The following is a 20,436-nucleotide window of genomic DNA, read 5'->3' as shown; positions in this document are numbered from 1 at the left end:
CTCATTTATGGCCATTTTTGACCTTTGAACTCAAAGTGTGACCTTGACCTTGGAGATATCGACGTAATTATTTCGCGCGACACACCGTCCAATGATGGTGAACAAATGTGCCAAATGATTTTAAAATCTGACAATGAACGACATAGTTATGGCCCGGACAAGCTTGTTCCGCCAGCCCGCCAGCCAGCCAGCCAGCCCGCCAGCCAGCCCGCCAGCCAGCCAGCCAGCCCGCCCGCATTCGCCAATCTAATAACCAGTTTTTTCCTTCGGAAAACCTGGTTAAAAATGACCCCCCCCTCCCTGGCGGTCATGTTACTAGATGGATCAAAATCATTTTTGAACTCAACCGTCATATCCAGGAAACAAGGTTTGTTAACCTTGTTTTGTGAAAAGAAAAGGTTTGCTGTTTCGGCAGATATATATACATGTATGCGTCATCAGTTTTTTTGTGTGTGTGTGTGTGTTTAATTTTTTTTTAAATAGACATTTGTTACCAGTTGCGACAAAGCTATTATTTCGGATAAAAGTACTATGAGGACAGTAATTTAATAATGAGCATCAGCAAAAGAAAATGGAAGTACATTTTTCAACAAATTGTTGTCCAAATTTGAGATCATGAGATAAGCATCTCAGCATTTTATAGGGGATGACTGTTAAAATCTGTTTAGCAAGAACACTTTTAGATACTAAAAACAATCGTATTTGTTCAAGAGATTGTGTTTTTATAATATAGTTTTTGCATAATAAAAAAAATATGTCGAATTGTTATCATATATCAAAGTCAGTTATAAAAAAGTAAATGAGTATGAGAATATGTACAGCTACTAGAAACATCACTTGATCTTTCTTATAGTTATAAATTTGTGCAAATATAGAAGTAAACACACACAAGACATTTAAAAATGTATCATATCAAAACAACTATCAAACTATTTGTAATTTAAATGCACACAAAATCTGTAGCATAAATACATTATTTTTGCAAAAACAAATGCAAATCAACTTTTGTTCAAACAGTTGTTTGTGCTTCTTAAAAGATATGATAAGTTGTTGTTTTTTTACTACCAAATTGTTCACATTTTTGACATAGAGAATAATAGGTTAGTGTTGATTATAGATCAGGTTTATCATGCGAGGCTTAGAAAACAAAAAGCACGAGCCTTGGCGAGTGCTTTTTCGTTTTCGTGCCGAGCATGATAAACCTGATCTATAATCAACACTGACCTATTATTCTATTTATCCCACTTTTTATTCAGTAAACTTTTTTTATTTAAACAAAATAAGTTTTCATGAGTGTTTGTCGTACTTTGATAATGACTGTAGTGTAACCAAGGTCAGTGTATTACTCCGCGTTCCAAAAATAACCGCTGATCAAATAATCATTATTTTTTTAATCAGAATATCGTTCTGTAACAAAGTGTCGAGCGTTATTAATTACAATTTTAATCATATTGAATTGCAAACCTTTAAGTTTTATGATATAAATATGACATTAAGTTGTTATATACAAGGAACTACATTTGTTTACAACGTAGCCTAACACCACACACAATTCACTTTCGATATCAAACTATCGAGTCGATCACGAGGTGCACAATATTTGCTTCTTTGTTATAATATGTGGTTATTTCGTGACGAAATAACAAAGATTACTTGGATTTAAGCTAATTATATACATTAACATTTTGAATGTTGAAAGTAGCACAAAAGAATTGTGAGGCAAAGTTGTTGGAACTAGAGAGACATTTGCTGGTGAAGTGACTGGGTGGGGCGAACATCAAGATCAACTTGTTCGACGGTAGACAGTGGTTGTCTAGGCCGCATTTCGGCTACAGTTTCGGTGCATGAAGGTGAACAAGAGGAATCTGTTGGATTGTTACATTTACTGGACTGAGCAAAAATGAACACTTTTGCTGCTGTTCAACAGATATGTTGGAATAATTGGACTGGACATTTTTGTGCCCTGTTATGGCCATGGTTTCAGTGGGTGGAATGTTTGCATTTCGAAGTTTTTGGACCAGGAATTTGCGAACTGAGTGGTTCATTATTCTCTTCAGACTCTTGTGCTTGAGAAAGCCGGCGTCTTTTGCCATGGCCTTCAGCATCTGACCTAACTTGTTGACACCTAATTGTTGACGCAAGAATCACCGGGATGCAGTGATGGACGCATATCCGAGAGCAGCTTGTAAATTAACTCAGGATTTCTTGGTCCAGACGATTGTTTTCTACGGTCGAAGGGGAGCAACTCGAACTGACTTCTTCAAAGGGGAGCAACAACAACAGAACCTATTTGCATAGTGTTAAATTTACCTTATACTAGGTTTTAATGACAATAAATGACAAAAAACACGTTTTTTGCTAGTTTCCTTTGTTTAAAGGTCATTAAGATTGACAAACATTTGAGATTGTTTTTATTATTGATGCACTTGGCAAATACAGGTGACGAGGTGCGTGGGAAAAAGTAGTCCCGGTTCGGCAGTTGATGACGTCATTTCGTGCCATTGATTATAGCCTTGCCGTTGATTATAGATGAAATTTAATAAACGGGGCTTTAATCAACCGATTTCGCTGTAAAAGTGGGATAAATAGAGAATAATAGGTTAGTGTTGATTATAGATCAGGTTTATCATGCGAGGCTTAGAAAACAAAAAGCACGAGCCTTGGCGAGTGCTTTTTCGTTTTCGTGCCGAGCATGATAAACCTGATCTATAATCAACACTGACCTATTATTCTATTTATCCCACTTTTTATTCAGTAAACTTTTTTTATTTAAACAAAATAAGTTTTCATGAGTGTTTGTCGTACTTTGATAATGACTGTAGTGTAACCAAGGTCAGTGTATTACTCCGCGTTCCAAAAATAACCGCTGATCAAATAATCATTTTTTTTAATCAGAATATCGTTCTGTAACAAAGTGTCGAGCGTTATTAATTACAATTTTAATCATATTGAATTGCAAACCTTTAAGTTTTATGATATAAATATGACATTAAGTTGTTATATACAAGGAACTACATTTGTTTACAAGGTAGCCTAACACCACACACAATTCACTTTCGATATCAAACTATCGAGTCAATCACGAGGTGCACAATATTTGCTTCTTTGTTATAATATGTGGTTATTTCGTGATGAAATAACAAAGATTACTTAGATTTAAGCTTATTATATACATTAACATTTTGAATGTTGAAAGTAGCACAAAAGAATTGTGAGACAAAGTTGTTCGAACTAGAGAGACATTTGCTGGTGAAGTGACTGGGTGGGGCGAACATCAAGATCAACTTGTTCGACGGTAGACAGTGGTTGTCTAGGCCGCATTTCGGCTACAGTTTTGGTGCATGAAGGTGAACAAGAGGAATCTGTTGGATTGTTACATTTACTGGACTGAGCAAGAATGAACACTTTTGCTGCTGTTCAACAGATATGTTGGAATAATTGGACTGGACATTTTTGTGCCCTGTTATGGCCATGGTTTCAGTGGGTGGAATGTTTGCATTTCGAAGTTTTTGGACCAGGAATTTGCGAACTGAGTGGTTCATTATTCTATTCAGACTCTTGTGCTTGAGAAAGCCGGCGTCTTTTGCCATGGCCTTCAGCATCTGACCTAACTTGTTGACACCCAATTGTTGACGCAAGAATCACCGGGATGCAGTGTCATTTGTGCGTATTGCCAGGTAGAAAAGATGCTTTGAAGAAAAATCAGATGGACGCATATCCGAGAGCAGCTTGTAAATTAACTTAGGATTTCTTGGTCCAGACGATTGTTTTCTACGGTCGAAGGGGAGCAACTCGAACTGACTTCTTCAAAGGGGAGCAACAACAACAGAACCTATTTGCATAGTGTTAAGTTTACCTTATACATGTACTAGATTTTAATGACAATAAATGACAAAAAACACATTTTTTGCTACTTTCCTTTGTTTAAAGGTCATTAAGATTGACAAACATTTGAGATTGTTTTTATTATTGATGCACTTGGCAAATACAGGTGACAAGGTGCGTGGGAAAAAGTAGTCCCGGTTCGGCAGTTGATGACTTCATTTCGTGCCATTGATTATAGCCTTGCCGTTGATTATAGATGAAATTTAATAAACGGGGCTTTAATCAACCGATTTCGCTGTAAAAGTGGGATAAAAAGTGTTTTTAAACAACTGGAACAATTTTAAGACTCACCTTGCATTGATATTTCCAATTGAAACAACAATAAAACTAGCTAAAATCACAAATCTTTTTTAATCACACACAAACTACTGACTAACTGAAAATTGTAGGGGGTAAAACATTTCAAGTTGTAATGTCATATCTATCGGATGAAAGTGCCCAGTTAATTTGGGTCAATTTCCAGGAGTGTTACACAATTACCAGCTGGCAACAATGCAGGCACAGGTATAAATGAGTTTTATAGAGAGTAGCCTAGGATAAGTGAATGAAAAGTCATATAAGATTCATATGTAATGCTTCTTGTTGTTTTATTGGTTTAACCACTATGTTAAATTTCTGCAAAGATACACTGTAACTCCAATATAACGCGGTCAATGGGGTCCAAGCCATGAAACAGCGTTATAAACGGATCCGCGTTATAAGTTTTGAGCTCATTTATTGAAGGGGGCTATAAAAAAAACAGGTATATTATAGCTTATAATATAGGTCCTGTTTATTGCCATGTTGTGTTGTCATCGGCAAATTCATGCTTATAAACAGAATCGTATCATTGACAGTATACATACCGCTGTTCTAATGTACACATTAATCCGATAATCCAATAAAGTTACAACATTACTTACAAAATAAAAATCTTGAACATTTATGACGATAAATATGTTTAAGAAATTCATAAACACAAAGCATATGCATATGCCATTTTTAGAAGTGTGAAGAGAATAATGCATTTTGGGGCAGACTGCAGAGCTTTCATTGGACAAGCGAGTTTAAATTTAGATTGAATGCAATACAATACATGTACAAATAAATGTTTTATTGCGTCATACGTATGCAAAAAACATGTTTCCAGTGGACTTTCTGATACCGGGCAAATATGCAAGTGAAACTCTGTTAAAAATTACACTGCGTTAGCATGTAAATAAATTGTCTGGATTATTTAATTAATTTCTCGTACACGAAACAGCAAGATTAAATGCCTAAACACTAGACAGAAAAAACTTGTTTTATACAGTGGGCAGTATATTTCACAGCCGCTCGTTTAATATAGTCAAACTGCTATCATATCAAAGTAAGAATGTATTAATCGTTTTGAATAACTTTAATTTGATAATTATCCCGCTTGCACTTAACTTATTGAAATTAGCGCACTATACCGCTCTGATAAGGAATATATGTAATAAACACTGACACGCGAGTTTTTCACACCTTTATTGGCATTACACAACAGATTAACACCAATTAGCTGTCGTTGTTGTTGTCTTCGAAGCGATTAAAATCAGTAAAACAAACGGTTGAATAAAGCAATCAAGATGTGATCGCCACCATCTTTGATTTTCTGAAAATACATGAAATTGCATAACATGGATTTGAATCAGAAATGGAAGGTTGGAGAAAAAATGGGATCCAAGCACCCCCCGCGTTATATTGGATTCAGTGTTATAACGGAGAGCGCTATATTGGAGTTACAGTGTATGGATAACAATCATAAGTAATGGCAATAATTAATTTGAGTAATGCAATAATTATAATAAGATATTTGGGTTGGGGTTAATGTTTCTGAATCCATTACCAGTATCATCATAATCATCATAATCATCATCATCATCATCATCATCATTGTGCACCAACATCCGAATTACAACTAGAGTGTTAACATGGTTTTAATATAGTCTATTATGAAAACTGCTGCTGCCCTGGGGGCCATGTTTTTTCAACAAACCGTAACCATTTTCCAACACAGCCAAGCTATCAATACAACAAATCTTCGGACCAAGTTCCATGAAGATTGGGCTATAAATGTTACTTCTAGAGTGTTAAAAAGGTTTCACTATGGCCATATAAGCAAAGCTGCCCCGCCCCTTGGCGGCCATATTTTTCAACAGACCGAAACCATTGTCAAACTCAGCCTAACTATCATAACAAGAGATGTGTTTGTCAGAAACACAATGCCCCCTAATGCGCCGCTTCGAATTATTTTTTTGACCTTTGACCTTGAAGGATGACCTTGACCTTTCACTACTTAAAATTTGCAGCTCCATGAGATACACATGCATGCCAAATATCAAGTTGCTATGTTCAATATTGCAAAAGTTATGAAGAAGGTTAAAGTTTTGGTTAAATTTTTGAATTTGTTTTTTTGACCTTTGACCTCGAAGGATGACCTTGACCTTTCACCACTCAAAATGTGCAGCTCCATGAGATTCACATGCATGCCAAATATCAAGTTGCTATCTTCAATATTGCAAAAGTTATGACCAAGGTTAAAGTTTTGGTTAAAGTTTTGGGACACACACATACAATGACAGACAGACCAAAAACAATATACCCCCGATCTTTCGATTTGGGGGCATAAAAACAAATGTTCAGACCAAGTTTCATGAAGATTGGACTATACATGTAAATGTGACCCCTAGAGTGTTAACAATGTTTAACTATTGCCATATAAGCAAAACTGCCCTGCCCCCTAGCGGCCGTGTTTTTTTACCGATCCGAACCATTTTCAAACTCAACCGTCGTATCCAGGAAACAAATGTTCTGACCAAATTTCATGAAGATTGGACCAAAAATGTGACTTCCACATGTTTTCACTATATACATATAGAAAAAACTGCCCCGCCCCCTGGCGGCCATGTTTTTCCACCGATCTGGCCCATTTTCAAACTCGTCCGAGATATCAATGAAACCAATGTTTTGATCAAGTTTCATGATGATTGGGCAAAAATTGTGACTTCTAGAGTGTTAACAAGGTTTCTCTATTGCCATATAAGGAATACTGCCCCACCCCTGGCGGCCATGTTTTTCAATGGACCAAAACCGTTTTTGAACTCAACCAACATATCAATAAGACAAACATTTTGACAAAGTTACATGAAGATTGGGCATCAAATGTGACTTCTACAGTGTTTACAAGGTTTTTCTTTTTTTTGACCTAGTGACCTTGTTTTTGACCCAGCATGACCCAGTTTCGAACTCGGTCGGGGTATCATTAGGACAAATGTTCTGACAAAGTTACATGAAGATCGGACAATAAATGTGGCCTCTAGAGTGTTCACAAGGCCAATGTTGACGACGGACACACGACGCATGACGGACGACAGACAAAAGGTGATCACAATAGCTCACCATGAGCACGTTGTGCTCAGGTGAGCTAAAAACAACAACTTATGATTCCAAAGATTAATCGCCAGGTGCATTTTAACTTTGGTTATGCAATTGCAGCCATAGATAATGATAGCAGCAAACAGTATAAAACCGTAACGAACTGCAAGTTATTTGAGTTAAGAACCAAATTTGTTCTTCTTTGAAAAACTTCCATTAGGAATTTCAGGCAGCCATTGGGGAATATTATAAACTTTTTTACATTGGGTATGGGGCCCTACAATGACCCAAAATTTGACCTCCTTCCAAAAAACATGAGCATGCAAACCTCTGTCAGGGTAGGGGAAGGTGTCTGTCCAACCCAGACACAGCTTTTCAAAGCCTGGGTTGATAGTGACATCTGCTACAGAGAGAGCTGTGAAGAACGCATCCTTGGTCAGTGAAGGCTGGATATACAGCGACTCCAGGCTGCAAGAAAATTATTTCCAAAACTTACTTTTTTTAAGTGTTGTATTACCACTTAGTAACCAGGACAATCACCCTGTCATTTTAACAATACTACATGTATACTACATTTTAATGCTTCAGTTGAACTAAACTTAATTCCCAAGCTATCTTCAGAAATCATCTGCCTGCTTTGAAACTTAAGAAAACCCCTTAATTAAAAATTATTAGCTGCCATGTTGAATACAAAGATTAAATACATGTGCGTAAAGTGTTGTCCAAAATCAGCCTGTGCAGTCCACACTGGCTAATCAGGGACAGTACTTTCGGCTTTTATAGAAAGCCCGTGCAATTCATGTACTCACTAAGCTGCAGAGGTGACAATGAGGTATCCAAGGTCAGAGTCGAGTGGGTTCTTACACGAGCCAAACATGATACTTCTCAGCCGACGGAAGCCACCGTTCTCCCAATTGTCCTCACAGATGTTCTGTATGATGCCACCTGTCAAAATAACAAGATATTGAAATTATTTCTGCAGCCATTCTTTCCGCAGCCTCTGATTTAAATCTTGCAGTTGTCAGTTACTGTGTTACTGGTTAGTATTTAACCCTTTCAGTGCAGGAATCGAATTTTGAAGGCCTTTGCAAACAGTTTGGATCCTGATGAGACGCCACAGAAGGTGGCGTCTCATCAGGATCCAAACTGTTTGCTATTCTGATAGTATTCTTTGAAAAAAATTGAAGAAAATGCTAATTTTAAAATTCAGCAGACGACATTTTAGCAGAAGACAAATTACCCAGCATGCAAAGGGTTAAACACAAGTTAACCCTTTACCACATAGAAACGTATTTTCACGCATTTGAAGTCCCTTAGAAAGTTATATTTAATTTAAGACCTTTCTTACTAGATTTAATTTTTTAAGGCTTCATCTCCAAACCTTAGATAATGATGAGCAGCAAACAGCATAAAACCTGAACAGGCTGATAGTTTACTGTTACTCACAGGCTGTTCTGGTTTTATGCTGTTTGCACATAGCCATTTTTACTTTGCTTCTAAGTGGTAAGGATTAAGCAACTGGATTTAGATTCCGAGATAAACTTCTCTGGAATATGCATGAAACCAGATAAATGAAAAACAGTTTCTGGAATATGACACCAGGTTAAGATGAAAGATAATTTTTTTTAAAATAAGAATTTGTCTTAAAAAAGAAATTATAATTTCTTTTTATAGTAGAGGGTAGAAAAGGGTAAACATGATTACACGCAAATCTTGACATATACAAACTTCATGTATTTAAGTGGGAAAAGAACACAAATAATATGTTTCCATACATTGCCCTTTATTTAACTTAATGTCCCGGAATCTACCTGTACCCTAAACATATTTTTTTGGGTCAAGTTTGAGGCTATGATTCTACCTAATTCCAAATTTCAAAAATTATAATATTTTTCGCAAACGACTGTCTACGATTCCCAATTGAAATTTAGAAAAAAGTGCAATTGCAACAGAATGATATAGTGCATTTTCTTATCCAACTTATAAAGTTGAACTTAAGTAAATAAAATTATTATAATGAAAACACTTATAGTCCCAAGTTTTTGTATTGATTTTTCCCAAATTGGAGGGCAACTGCCTTATTCACCAAAATGCTGAGAACAAAAACTGGTACTGGAATCCACATGAACTCTTAAGAAGGAATTCCCTTGAGTTTAGGCCTAGCCAACCAGGGTCTGCCAGCTCACCTACATATAACTGGGCAATACAGTTCATCATGCGGTCCTCACCAAAACAGTGCCAAGTCTCCACAGACTAATCCGGGACCACACTTTCCATTTTTATGGATTATGGTGTAAAGGAATTCTCTTCTTAAATCGAGTCAAGGCAAAACTTTAAGCACACGCATACAGCTAATACAGAGAGAGACTGCAAAATTTAAAGCTAAATCATTGTGTACATACTCAGGAAAGGAATCCCCTGGAGTTCCAGTCTAGCCAGCCCAGGGGCATCCGCCAGGGCACTGAGCAGTGGTATGTACTTCATGGTGCTGTCTGGACCAATACAGTGGGCATACGTGAAGGATTTCAGCTTCACTGCAGAGAAATCTTTGAACGGCGACGGGTTAGTGAACTTCACAAACCTGGAAAACAAAAAACATGTTTACATTCTAATTTTAATTGCAGAGATTCACACACAAAAATTTGTTGGAATATTGCACAGCCAAATTCAACAATAATCATGAAATAATTATTAGACTTAATTCTAAAAGTCAGTTGGTTAATACGGGCCCTGAAAATTTTATGAGTTACTCACCTTAGATACAAATGCTCCAGATGAGCATCCATTGGTGGTAAGTAAAACAGGTTACAACCCACTAAATGCAGACTGGTTACTTTTGTTTCAGCTACCAAGACATTACAAGGCATAACTTCGCTAGGAAAACACCGAAGACGATTGGAAAACTGACCAAGGATCTTCAAATGTGGAGCATCCACACTTATCAGCCCCAGAAGGTCCAGGTTTGATATCTCAATCCCCTGTAATGTCTTTGAAGACATTAGGGCAGCAGCAATTCCAAGGAGAGTCAAGTCATTTTTACCATCTAATGTTGGATGAAAGTTAAAGATGTTCTGAACATTGGGAAGCTTGGCAATCAGTCTCATTAAGGAAAAGTTTGTTAGGCCTTTTAAACCGTCCTCAAACAATCTTCTATCGGCAATATCTTCCATCAAGTCTATGTCTTTCATAAGCTTGAGTCTTGCTCTTACAGCTTTCTGAATTTTGGTAGACAAGGACTCCATCCTCAGCAACTCTCTTAAAGACAAAAACTGGAATATATAACACAGAATTTCAATTGAGAGCTTAGCAAAGTTATCTTCAGCGTTCTCGATCACAGGTTCTTTCGATTCCAAGCGTCCAGTCAATTTCAGGAACTCGAACAATCTTTTTCCGCAGCTGCATCCGTGATTCTTCTTCCCGTCAATGTAGAAAGTGTAATGCTGGCTTGCTGGGCATTTGCAGTTTAAAACATTGTCCAATGTAAAGCGTGTAACTCCAAGTTCATTCGAAAGCATTGCCCGGGTTTTTCGAGTGCAAGGAGGAATTATACGCCTTTTCTTACTAGGTGGTTTGGTTCCACTACTACAAGACGCTGCATTAGCATCCTGGGCATTTAACTTTGACTTTATACTTGTTTTTCTTGATGTTTTTTGTTTTGAGGAATCAGCCTTCATTTTTTTCTTCAAACATAGAGCAACTGGTTTTTTCTTGGAATTCAGTTTAACACTCCCTTTCTTCTTTATAATATTTTGCTTTGATTGCTTACTGGAAGACCGTATGGCTGTGGAATTCTTTATTTGAGACCTGGCATTAGCTGTGGAATTCTTTATTTGAGACCTGGCATTAGCTGTGGAATTCTTTATTTGAGACCTGGCATTAGCTGTGGAATTCTTTATTTGAGACCTGGCATTAGCTGCATACTTTTTCTGATACTTCTTTGGCTTTACCATTCTGGTCTTTGTCAAAGTAGATGTCTTCTTTTGCTTTGCCTTCATGACTTAATTTCTTCTTGTTAATTTAATATGTAGGTCACAAACTGTGTCAATTACTGTTAGTGCTGCTCGTCCTGAAATGAAGAAAATCTTATTAAATGTAAACAAGTTATAATTATCTAATCTCTACAATATCGATCAACCATCATGTTACATATTGCTTGACTGAAAATTGTTGAATTTTACACACACCAATCCAACAGTTTGTCCAATTTAAATAAAAAGGCTCCTATTCCAAAGAAGTTCAGTGGGGTCAGTAGTTTAAGATCAACAGGAGTTCCGAATCAGTAGCGTGAATTACTTTTCTCTTAGAATCACAACGAAAAAAATACATTCACTTTTGAAGTGAAGCTAACATAATTGTAAGTCCATCCATTCTTGGTCACATCTAGCCATTTACCACTTTTTTTAGCACAAATTCATGTTTTGTGACCTATTAATTTTTTACAGGGTGGATTAATTTACCTACACACCACTTACATCAAATCGAGGCCAGACTTTTTTGTGGACCACCAAAACTTAAATGCATGTTTGGTATCACATCTTTTGCTTTTAATTAGATTTCATACGCTTATGATCATAATGTTAAATACTGTAAGAAGATATTAGAAAAAAATCAGAGTGCATTTTTATTCACATATATAAAGGCAGGTTTTCTAAATCATTGGAGCAAAAAAGACTGGGAACATCTCAAACAAATTTATTGTACCAAATCTATGAGAAATGTAATGTAATAATGATATGTAAGTTCCAGACTAGCCATTTAATTAATTTTAGCATATTTTGTATAGAATCAATATACATGTACTTAATGGTAAAAAAGCCATTTACAATCAAGAAACAAACTTTAGTTAGATACCTAGGTGGCCAACACAGTCTGAGATAGTGTTTTTATGCCTAAAATATAAAAAATATTTCATGAAAAAATATATTTTATATATGACTGTAGACTATATTTATTTGAAATATTGAAACTTAATTTTTAATTTATTTAAAGCATAAATATCGGCCCTGTTTAGATACCTATACTGTATTACTGTTATCAAGGGCTATCATCATTATAAAATACGCCCTCCAATGACAGATCAACCAACAATGTTGACAGTAGATAGGGAATATATTAATATTCATGACTTAAGTGCCTGTCTTGTGTGGATAACTGAACTTGGATACATTATTTTGATTTAAGCTTACACAACCAAATGACTGATGAAAAGCGCCATCTCTACCTTACTGACATGCAGGCTAACCTTGTGGACATGTACCTAAAGAAACTGCACCTTGTTTCCGGCAAGTTTTCGAGGACGGTGAGAAAATCCATGCTTTTGTCAGTGGTGAACCTATACCTAGTTCTTATTCATCATGGCATGGCCGGAACATCATGAAATTGGTGGTGGTATAATAATGCCATGTAATTATCATATTAGGCCAATAATGTCATCTTTCAATCAAACTCATGAAAACATTCTACAAAAAAAATCAGACATGGAGGCTGGCTCATCTATGAATATTGTAATAACATAATTGCCTGACATGTTAATTCACAGTAATTATGGGTCACAGAACTATATTTAAATATATTTCTATATTTATTTCAATATAGTTCAATATTTAAATATAGATCTGTGTAATGAGTGAACCAATTTTATACTTTTAAAAAGGCTATGAGAGTCTAGTCATACTTATTTTAATTGATCTCAGGAAATATCAGGGGTGTAAAATAACGGTCGCCCACTCGCATTGACTACCATATTTTAGCCTTGGGCGAATGGAATCTCAAAAATACTCGCCCGTCCGGGCGACCGCATAACTAGATCAGCCAGTGCTTTGATAAGGTAACAGGTGGTAGTCTGGTTGTCATGTTAATAGACTGTGCAGTCGTTAAATAACAAAGAAATGCTGCTCTTTATGTTGGAACTGAAACCAGTCTGCAATGGGCGTGGGGCAATTGTTATTGGGACACAGTTTATATTCCCGCATTATGTCTTAGTCCAAACATATCGACATTCGTAACTTTTTTAGGAGCGAATAATTGTAAGGATAATAAAGATAGTGATACATCAAAATCTGGCCAAATAAACAAATGAAAGCTAGAGCAAAGGAATTACAGGCAGGCAAAAAGAAAACGTCAGGTATACGTTTCAAACTGGATAGTTTTATTGAAAATAAGTGACAATTTTGACTTACCGAATTTAATAGTTGGTCAATGTGTTGGATAATATGTAAGACTGGTATATTTATTAGGCACATTGCTGAAAGTCTAATCCTATGCATGAATGATTATAGGACAATGGGTGAATAAAAGGTGAAAAACTTGGTTATTTTTTGTTATTATTGTTTATTTACACAAGTCAACACATGGTTAATGTTTACAGACATAATTATAATAGCTTGTCAAGTAAACAATTGTATTGTTTTTAACACAAATAATAATTATACATATTTGCTGTGAAAAATGCAGGGCGACCACAAAATCAGTATGGGCGATCTGCTTTTACAAGTTGGTGGCCCTGCAGGGCAAGTTGCTTTTGGCAAAATTTTACACCCCTGAATATATGAGTAAAATATGTGAAAAAAACAGATTATGTCTTTGTAATGAGTGAATATGAGTGAATGTGTGAAATTAACAGATTTTGTTTGTGTAATGAGTGAACCAATTTTATACTTTTATATACATGTATAAAGGCTACGAGAGTCTAGTCATATATTATTTTTTATTGATCTCGGGAAAGATATGAGTAAAATATGTGCAAAAATAAAAGATTTTGTCTTTGTAATGACTGAATATGAGTGAATATGTGAAAATAACAAATTTTGTGTGTGTACTGTGTAATGAGTGAACCAATTTTATACTGTTATAAAGGATAAGAGAGTCTAGTCATACTATTTTATTCTATATAGGCTATGAGAGTCTATAAGTCATACTGTTTTATTTTATATAGGCTATGAGAGTCTACTCATATTACTTTATTTTATATAGGCTATGAGAGTCTACTCATACTATTTTATTTTATATAGGCTATGAAAGTCTACTCATACTATTTTATTTTATATAGGCTAAGAGAGTCTAGTCATACTATTTATTTTATATAGGCTAAGAGAGTCTAGTCATACTATTTTATTTTATATAGGCAATGAGAGTCTACTCATACTTTTTTATTTTATATAGGCTATAAGAGTCTACTCATACTATTTTATTTTATTTAGGCTAAGAGAGTCCATTCATACTGTTTTATTTTATATAGGCTAAGAGAGTCTAGTCATACTGTTTTATTTTATATAGGCTAAGAGAGCCTAGTCATACTATTTTATTTATATAGGCTAAGAGAGTCTAGTCATACTATTTTATTTTATATAGGCTCATTATATTTAGTTTTATATAGGCTAAGAGAGTCTAGTCATAATGTTTTATTTTTGTTGGTTTTGTTTGTTGGTTTGTTTTAATTGATCTCAGGAAAGATATGAGTAAAATATGTGAAAATAACATATTTTATTTTTTATACTACCCTGCTTGCCTGTCAAATGACCAAACCTACAAATCTGTGCATGAGGAAATATTGATTTCCGCACCACTGAACATGTAACACCATCAAAACCTTTATAACCAGTTTATTCAATCACACGATAATAAATACATTTGTCTTTTCCTTTACTTCTAAAAATTGCTGAAACAGCTGATATGCAAGCTATTTGACAGTTAAACATAATTTTTGAAACTGTCTCCAGCATAGGTAAATGTTTACGTCACGCAGGGCTATAGATAAGAAGCGTTTTTGCTTTATTACGCAATTAAAATAACCCAAAACAAAATTAAATTCAAAATAAAACATACGAAAACGCAAACACAAATTTAATAACCTAATTACCGTAAAAAACCTTGCGTCACAAAACGCAATTCTTACGAACACCAGGCGTACTTTTTAGACTGGTTATTTTCCGTACGAAAATGTACCGGATAGTTTATATGCCGTCCTTTGAAGAAAAGAAGGCAGTCTTTCCAGCGGTTATAAATCTTTGGGGTATTATTGTAATTATTCGTGGACCCATCCGATTTCTACTTTCATTTTCAAGGTATTTCAACTCAAAATGACCCGAAAACGGGGTGCATCTCTTTGAACAGCCATAACTTCATCAATTGTGCAGCGATTTTCACGAACTCGGTCTTATTTAATGCAAAAATGAATGAACTTTGATCAGAAATTCAGTTATTGTTTGTTATGCATCGCTTTGAACAGCCATAACTTCATCAATTGTGCAGCAATTTTCACAAACTCGGTCTTTTTTAATAAACTTTTATTAGAAATTCAGTAATCATTTGTTGCTATGTACAGGTACCTTTTTGAATTCCATTTGATTAAATAATATAGTAACCTTATTCAGAGCTCCAGATAAGGATTTGTGAAATTAGTAACGGTACTGACACTGACAGAAAGAAAAGGAGTAACGCTTAAAATCAATTAGTACCTGTACTACCATATCCAAAAATATAGGTAGTACTGTACTACCCGTGTTCTTGGATATTGAAGGGTGTATAACTGACTTAATAGAAACATCTGCAGCAATTATAATAAATATATGTAGATTCTTAAACAGTTACTGTATTAGGTTTTCCATTCTGAATTATGATGCTAATACAACTACACATTAAAACTCATGACTAAAACTATTTCTTCATTTTTCTTGACAAGAAAACACAACCCAACTAGTAAGCTAAGTAAATGAACACACTTATTTCACTGTCTCATCCGTTTCCCATCGTGTTTTCTAACGTTTTACGCCATTGATGCAATCAAATCGTTTAATATCGGGGCGACAATGTCTTTTTCTGGGTTTACAGATTGAATGTCAGGATGGTTAGAAGACACAGTATGTAGTCATTATATGACAACAAAGTGTTGTCTTGAGCCGCTTTCGGTTAAGCCAGCATTCAATTGCGCGCAGACATATCGGTTGTGACGGATTTACAAGTTACAGGAAATCACGCAACAGAATAGACAATAATATATGAACCCAGTCTACAACTTTTCGGTAATTTAAATTAATTACGGCCAGATTTTTTTCGTAAATGCGTAAAATGGATATTAATGTCGTAATTGTACGTCCAGTTTATAAAAATAAATGCGTAAATCTTCATGAAAAAGGAAATTTACGGCTGTACGGCCCTTATCTGGAGCTCTGCTTATTAGATTTTTATAATATTATATATGTCATTCCCTAAATTACCCAATTGAGTTAAAAAAAAGGGGGGTGAAAAACCCACTTAAGCTTAAAAGTAGGGAGTGAACATTTTTGCTAAAACTCTATTGAATTTACAAAAACCCTATTGTTGTGCAAAACAGGGGGTGAATTACCCAATATACCCAAAAATTATCTATAGCCCTGGTCACGTGATCTGGAATACCTGTCCTTGATTCTAAACTACTGTTCTGAGTGGACTAGGAGATTTGATGTTTAAATATTGATGAATGGAATTATTCCAACTTTTGAAACTTGTGTAGGATAGCGAACATCAATCTGCTTCCAAAGAGGTATAACACTTGCATATTCGTGTTAATTAGGATTTGTAAACAGCGTCTGTTTCATTAGTGATCCGGAACTCCTGTCCCAATTGTATGGACCATCGAAAAGCTTATTAGACAGCGATTTTCCTTGTCCAATTGGGAAAAGTACCTGTACCGGTCAAATTGGGAAAAATCGAGTCGTGAAAACCTCAAAATTGGGAAAAATCGAGTCGTGAAAACCTCAAATTGGGAAGTTGGTGTATTTGATTTTTTGCTCCCAAATACTTTAAAATTGATAACCAAGTGTTTTCAATCTGTCAATATTATATATACCTAGGTTCAAGCTATAGAGCTGCAAAGGGAAACTAACTAAATGTTGCTTAAAAAAAAAAAAAAAAAAAAATTTTTTTTATTTGTTTTACCTTTAATTGGGAATTTTAGGACAGCAATTGGGAAATTTGTATTTTTTTCGTAATTGGGAAAGTGCCGTTTACCGGTACTTTATAAAGAAGGAGGAAAATCGCTGTTAGACTTGAAAATGGAATGGTGAAAAACCAAAATCGACATGACCCAAGTAAAATTGTGCAGTATGTGGTATCCAGACAAAAGCTCATACATCTCATTTATTAACTTGATCATCATTATAATATCTTATGGGGGGGGCAGAAAAAACTCAACCAGTGCGTTCAGAATTAGCAATCAGTCCGTCTAAAATGTGTATATGACTCATATCTGCGGATATTAACGAAAAGTACGAATATGAAGGAATATAGGCAATATTTATGCAGGGTTTTTTGCAGTGTTTTTTATAAACAAATCACTGTTGAATGAAAAATTCACAATATGTGATAAATCTGTTTTCCTCAAAATATAGAGCACCCTCATAGCACCCTCATAGCGGTGCTCTGACTGCTCGTTAATATTTGCGGATATGAATTTGGAGTTACTGAAATTAAAATGCCAATGGAAAACACATTAATATTCATTTGATCGTAACATGAACGGAGTATATTTTTGTGCATAAAACAATTTTCATATAAAAATAAAGGAAAATAATACATTTAAAAAGTTGTTATATGTTCATATCCGCACGTTTCAGTCATATCTGAGGATATGAGTCATATACGCAATTTAGTCGTTCCCTTACGGCCTTAGCAATTGTTTGTGACGTTCGATTGTGACTTTAACATTTTGATTTACATACAAAACAGGAAAACTCAATACAAATAATAGAGGATGAACACAGTTGGGGTTTGAGAAAACTATTAATTAACGCAATAGCGTAGTATATCTTATTGAGATAAGCAAGTTATTCTCATTTCTGTCATTTTTAATATCGCGAAAATATGTGATACTTAATTCGTACTCAGTTTTCATCTTCCTTGGCAACATTGTCGTCGGGTTTTATGACATATTTCACCAGGAATTTACCGCTGAAGTGTGATACAACGAAGAAAACCCCAATAAAGACAAACCAGTTGTTGAATTTTTTTGGTATGATGCTTTTCCAATCTGACATCTTCACTGTTTAGGTCAAATCGGTCGGCAGTTTCTGGAGTAGGTCGATTCGGTCGAATAAATGACGAAAGCTAATTCGGTCTTTTTACCTCTCTGCTTAATGCTGTTCAAAGCTGTTCAATGCATACAATTTACATTATTAAAATTGGTGCAAATTGAGTAAGATTTATATAATTTTATTGCTTTTTATGTACTAGATATTTGTGTGAACAAGTGACGAAAACCTTTAAAATATGTATGTTTCTTTTGACCTTGCGGTCACGGATAACCCATTAAGTGCAAGCACTTATTTCCAATGGGGTCCTTTGGTTTTTGCTGAATATACAGCAAGTAGAAGAGACAGTATTGAGATACAAGGAATCCGGGAGCGATACCCTAGCTCTAATAGACCCCGTGGTTCTTTTACGTGCTCAGTGCATAGCACCGATATACGCGAGAATTATACTGGGTTTCATACCAGTACATAAGGAAATTATTGTGACATAATAAATAGTATAATTAACAAAATACATATGGTATCGTGGAAGTAAAATGGTTGTCAAGTTAAAGCAGCGGCCCTTCATGAAGAAATTATTTGTGCCACATTTGGTCGAGATCCACACTTGGATCCAAAGCCGTCTAAGAGAGGACCAAAGTACCAAATCGTCTCATTTACATTTTCTAGTTCAAAACATGCACGTACGACAATTCATATGAGGACCGTAGCCCGGGATGTATGAATTACCGGTTTCCAGGCAACATATGCCTACACTTTTCCCACAATTCAAGTGGCTGTTCCAACGGTTCATTGTCGCCATGGCGTATTGAATATGGTGTACATAGGTCCTTGGGCATACCAAATACTGGTTCTATCCAGGAAAAGGACTCGAGAACATATCAATAAGCATAATATGCTTTCGATGCAATCACGCTGAAACAAACAGGTTTTACTAAAACGCAATTATCAAGATATGACTATACGTAACAGCAGGTGTCGTAGAGAAAGCACTCCATACAGGTCCCAGAGGACGCGATCCCGCACACTTCAATGTCGGCGGATTTGGAGCTATCCCGTTTGCAGCACTCTTTACAGCTTTCTTATCGATAAACTGAATATTTCCATGAGTAGTTTCTAATGGAGCTCCATCCGACCAAAATAAATATTGGTATAATAAAACATGTGTGTATGCTTTTTAATTGATGTTAACCATTTCATTATTTCGGGTCACCGTGACCTTGACCTTTAGCCTAGTGACCTCAAAATCAATAGGGGTCATCTTCGAGTCATGATCAATGTACCTATGAAGTTTCATGATCCTAGGCCTAAGCGTTCTTGAGTTATCATCTGGAAACAATCTGGTGGACGGACATACGGCGTGAGCAAAACAATATGGGTTGAAATGTACTAAAGCATGTGACTTTCTCTTTCTATTCCTCGTCCCACTGGATGCTTAAAGTTGGAAGGGCGAGCATTTTTATATATAAATTTGGCCCCAGGGGCATAATTTGAACAAACTTGGTAGAGAACTATAAGATGTCACTACATACCAAATTTGGTAGCCATAGGCCCAATGGTTATAGACAGGAAGATTTTTAAAGTTTGCACAAAAGAGGCTTTATATAAGCATATGTTCAGTTTTGTGACCCCCGGGGCAGGGTCAAATTTGAGCCCAGGGACATAATTTGAACAAATTTGGTAGAGGACTATTAGATGTCACTACATACCAAATGTGGTAGCACTAGGCCCAATGGTTATGGACAAGAAGATTTTAAAGTTTGCACAAAATAGGCTTTATTTAAGCGTATGTTCATTTTTGTGACCACTGGGGAACGGTCAAATTTGATCCCAGGGGCGTAATTTGAATAGTTTGAAAGAGGTTCATCCCAGGAACAGTTGTGAGAAGTTTTATCAGAATTGGACTTGTTGTTTAGGAGATGTTTAAAAAGAGCTAACGCACGGACGCACACACGACGGATACAGGACCATGACATAAGCCCCGCTGGCCTCTGGCCAGTTGAGCTAAAAAAAAACACTTGATTAATGTTCGAAATAAAATAATTTTTTTACTATTATTTGAGCCAGGTCATAGGGAAAGGGCAGTCTAATCAGTATCCAATAAAACTATTAAAATTTTGTTATTGTCAGAAAACCGCTTTTAAGCAAACAGCTTTCAAGCAACTGC

General features: G+C 35.7%; 1 protein-coding gene across 6 annotated transcripts in view; it reads right to left on the bottom strand.

Annotated features, from left to right (window-relative positions):
- The window catches only part of LOC127837729 (F-box only protein 38-like), a 57,505-nt gene extending 39,193 nt beyond the window's left edge, over window positions 1-18,312 (bottom strand). For 2 of the 6 annotated variants that reach the window (XR_008029453.1, XM_052365039.1), the window contains exons 1-5: window positions 18,123-18,298; window positions 10,018-11,329; window positions 9,666-9,844; window positions 8,073-8,208; window positions 7,592-7,731 (exon numbers count right to left, since the gene is read on the bottom strand). Coding sequence is in view for 5 of the 6 variants with exons in the window: in XM_052365039.1 (XP_052220999.1) it covers window positions 7,592-7,731; window positions 8,073-8,208; window positions 9,666-9,844; window positions 10,018-11,258 (1,696 nt within the window). In the remaining variant the exon portion in view is untranslated. Of the gene's footprint in view, window positions 1-7,591; window positions 7,732-8,072; window positions 8,209-9,665; window positions 9,845-10,017; window positions 11,330-18,122 lie in introns of all 6 variants that reach the window. The other 4 variants (XM_052365041.1, XM_052365042.1, XM_052365043.1 and 1 more) reach the window with 4 other exon arrangements.
- Window positions 18,313-20,436: the final 2,124 nt, after the last annotated feature.

The sequence above is a fragment of the Dreissena polymorpha genome, chromosome 7 (assembly GCF_020536995.1).
Source record: "Dreissena polymorpha isolate Duluth1 chromosome 7, UMN_Dpol_1.0, whole genome shotgun sequence".
Taxonomy (NCBI): Eukaryota; Metazoa; Mollusca; class Bivalvia; order Myida; family Dreissenidae; genus Dreissena; species Dreissena polymorpha.
This window is presented reverse-complemented; position numbering and strand designations above follow the sequence as displayed.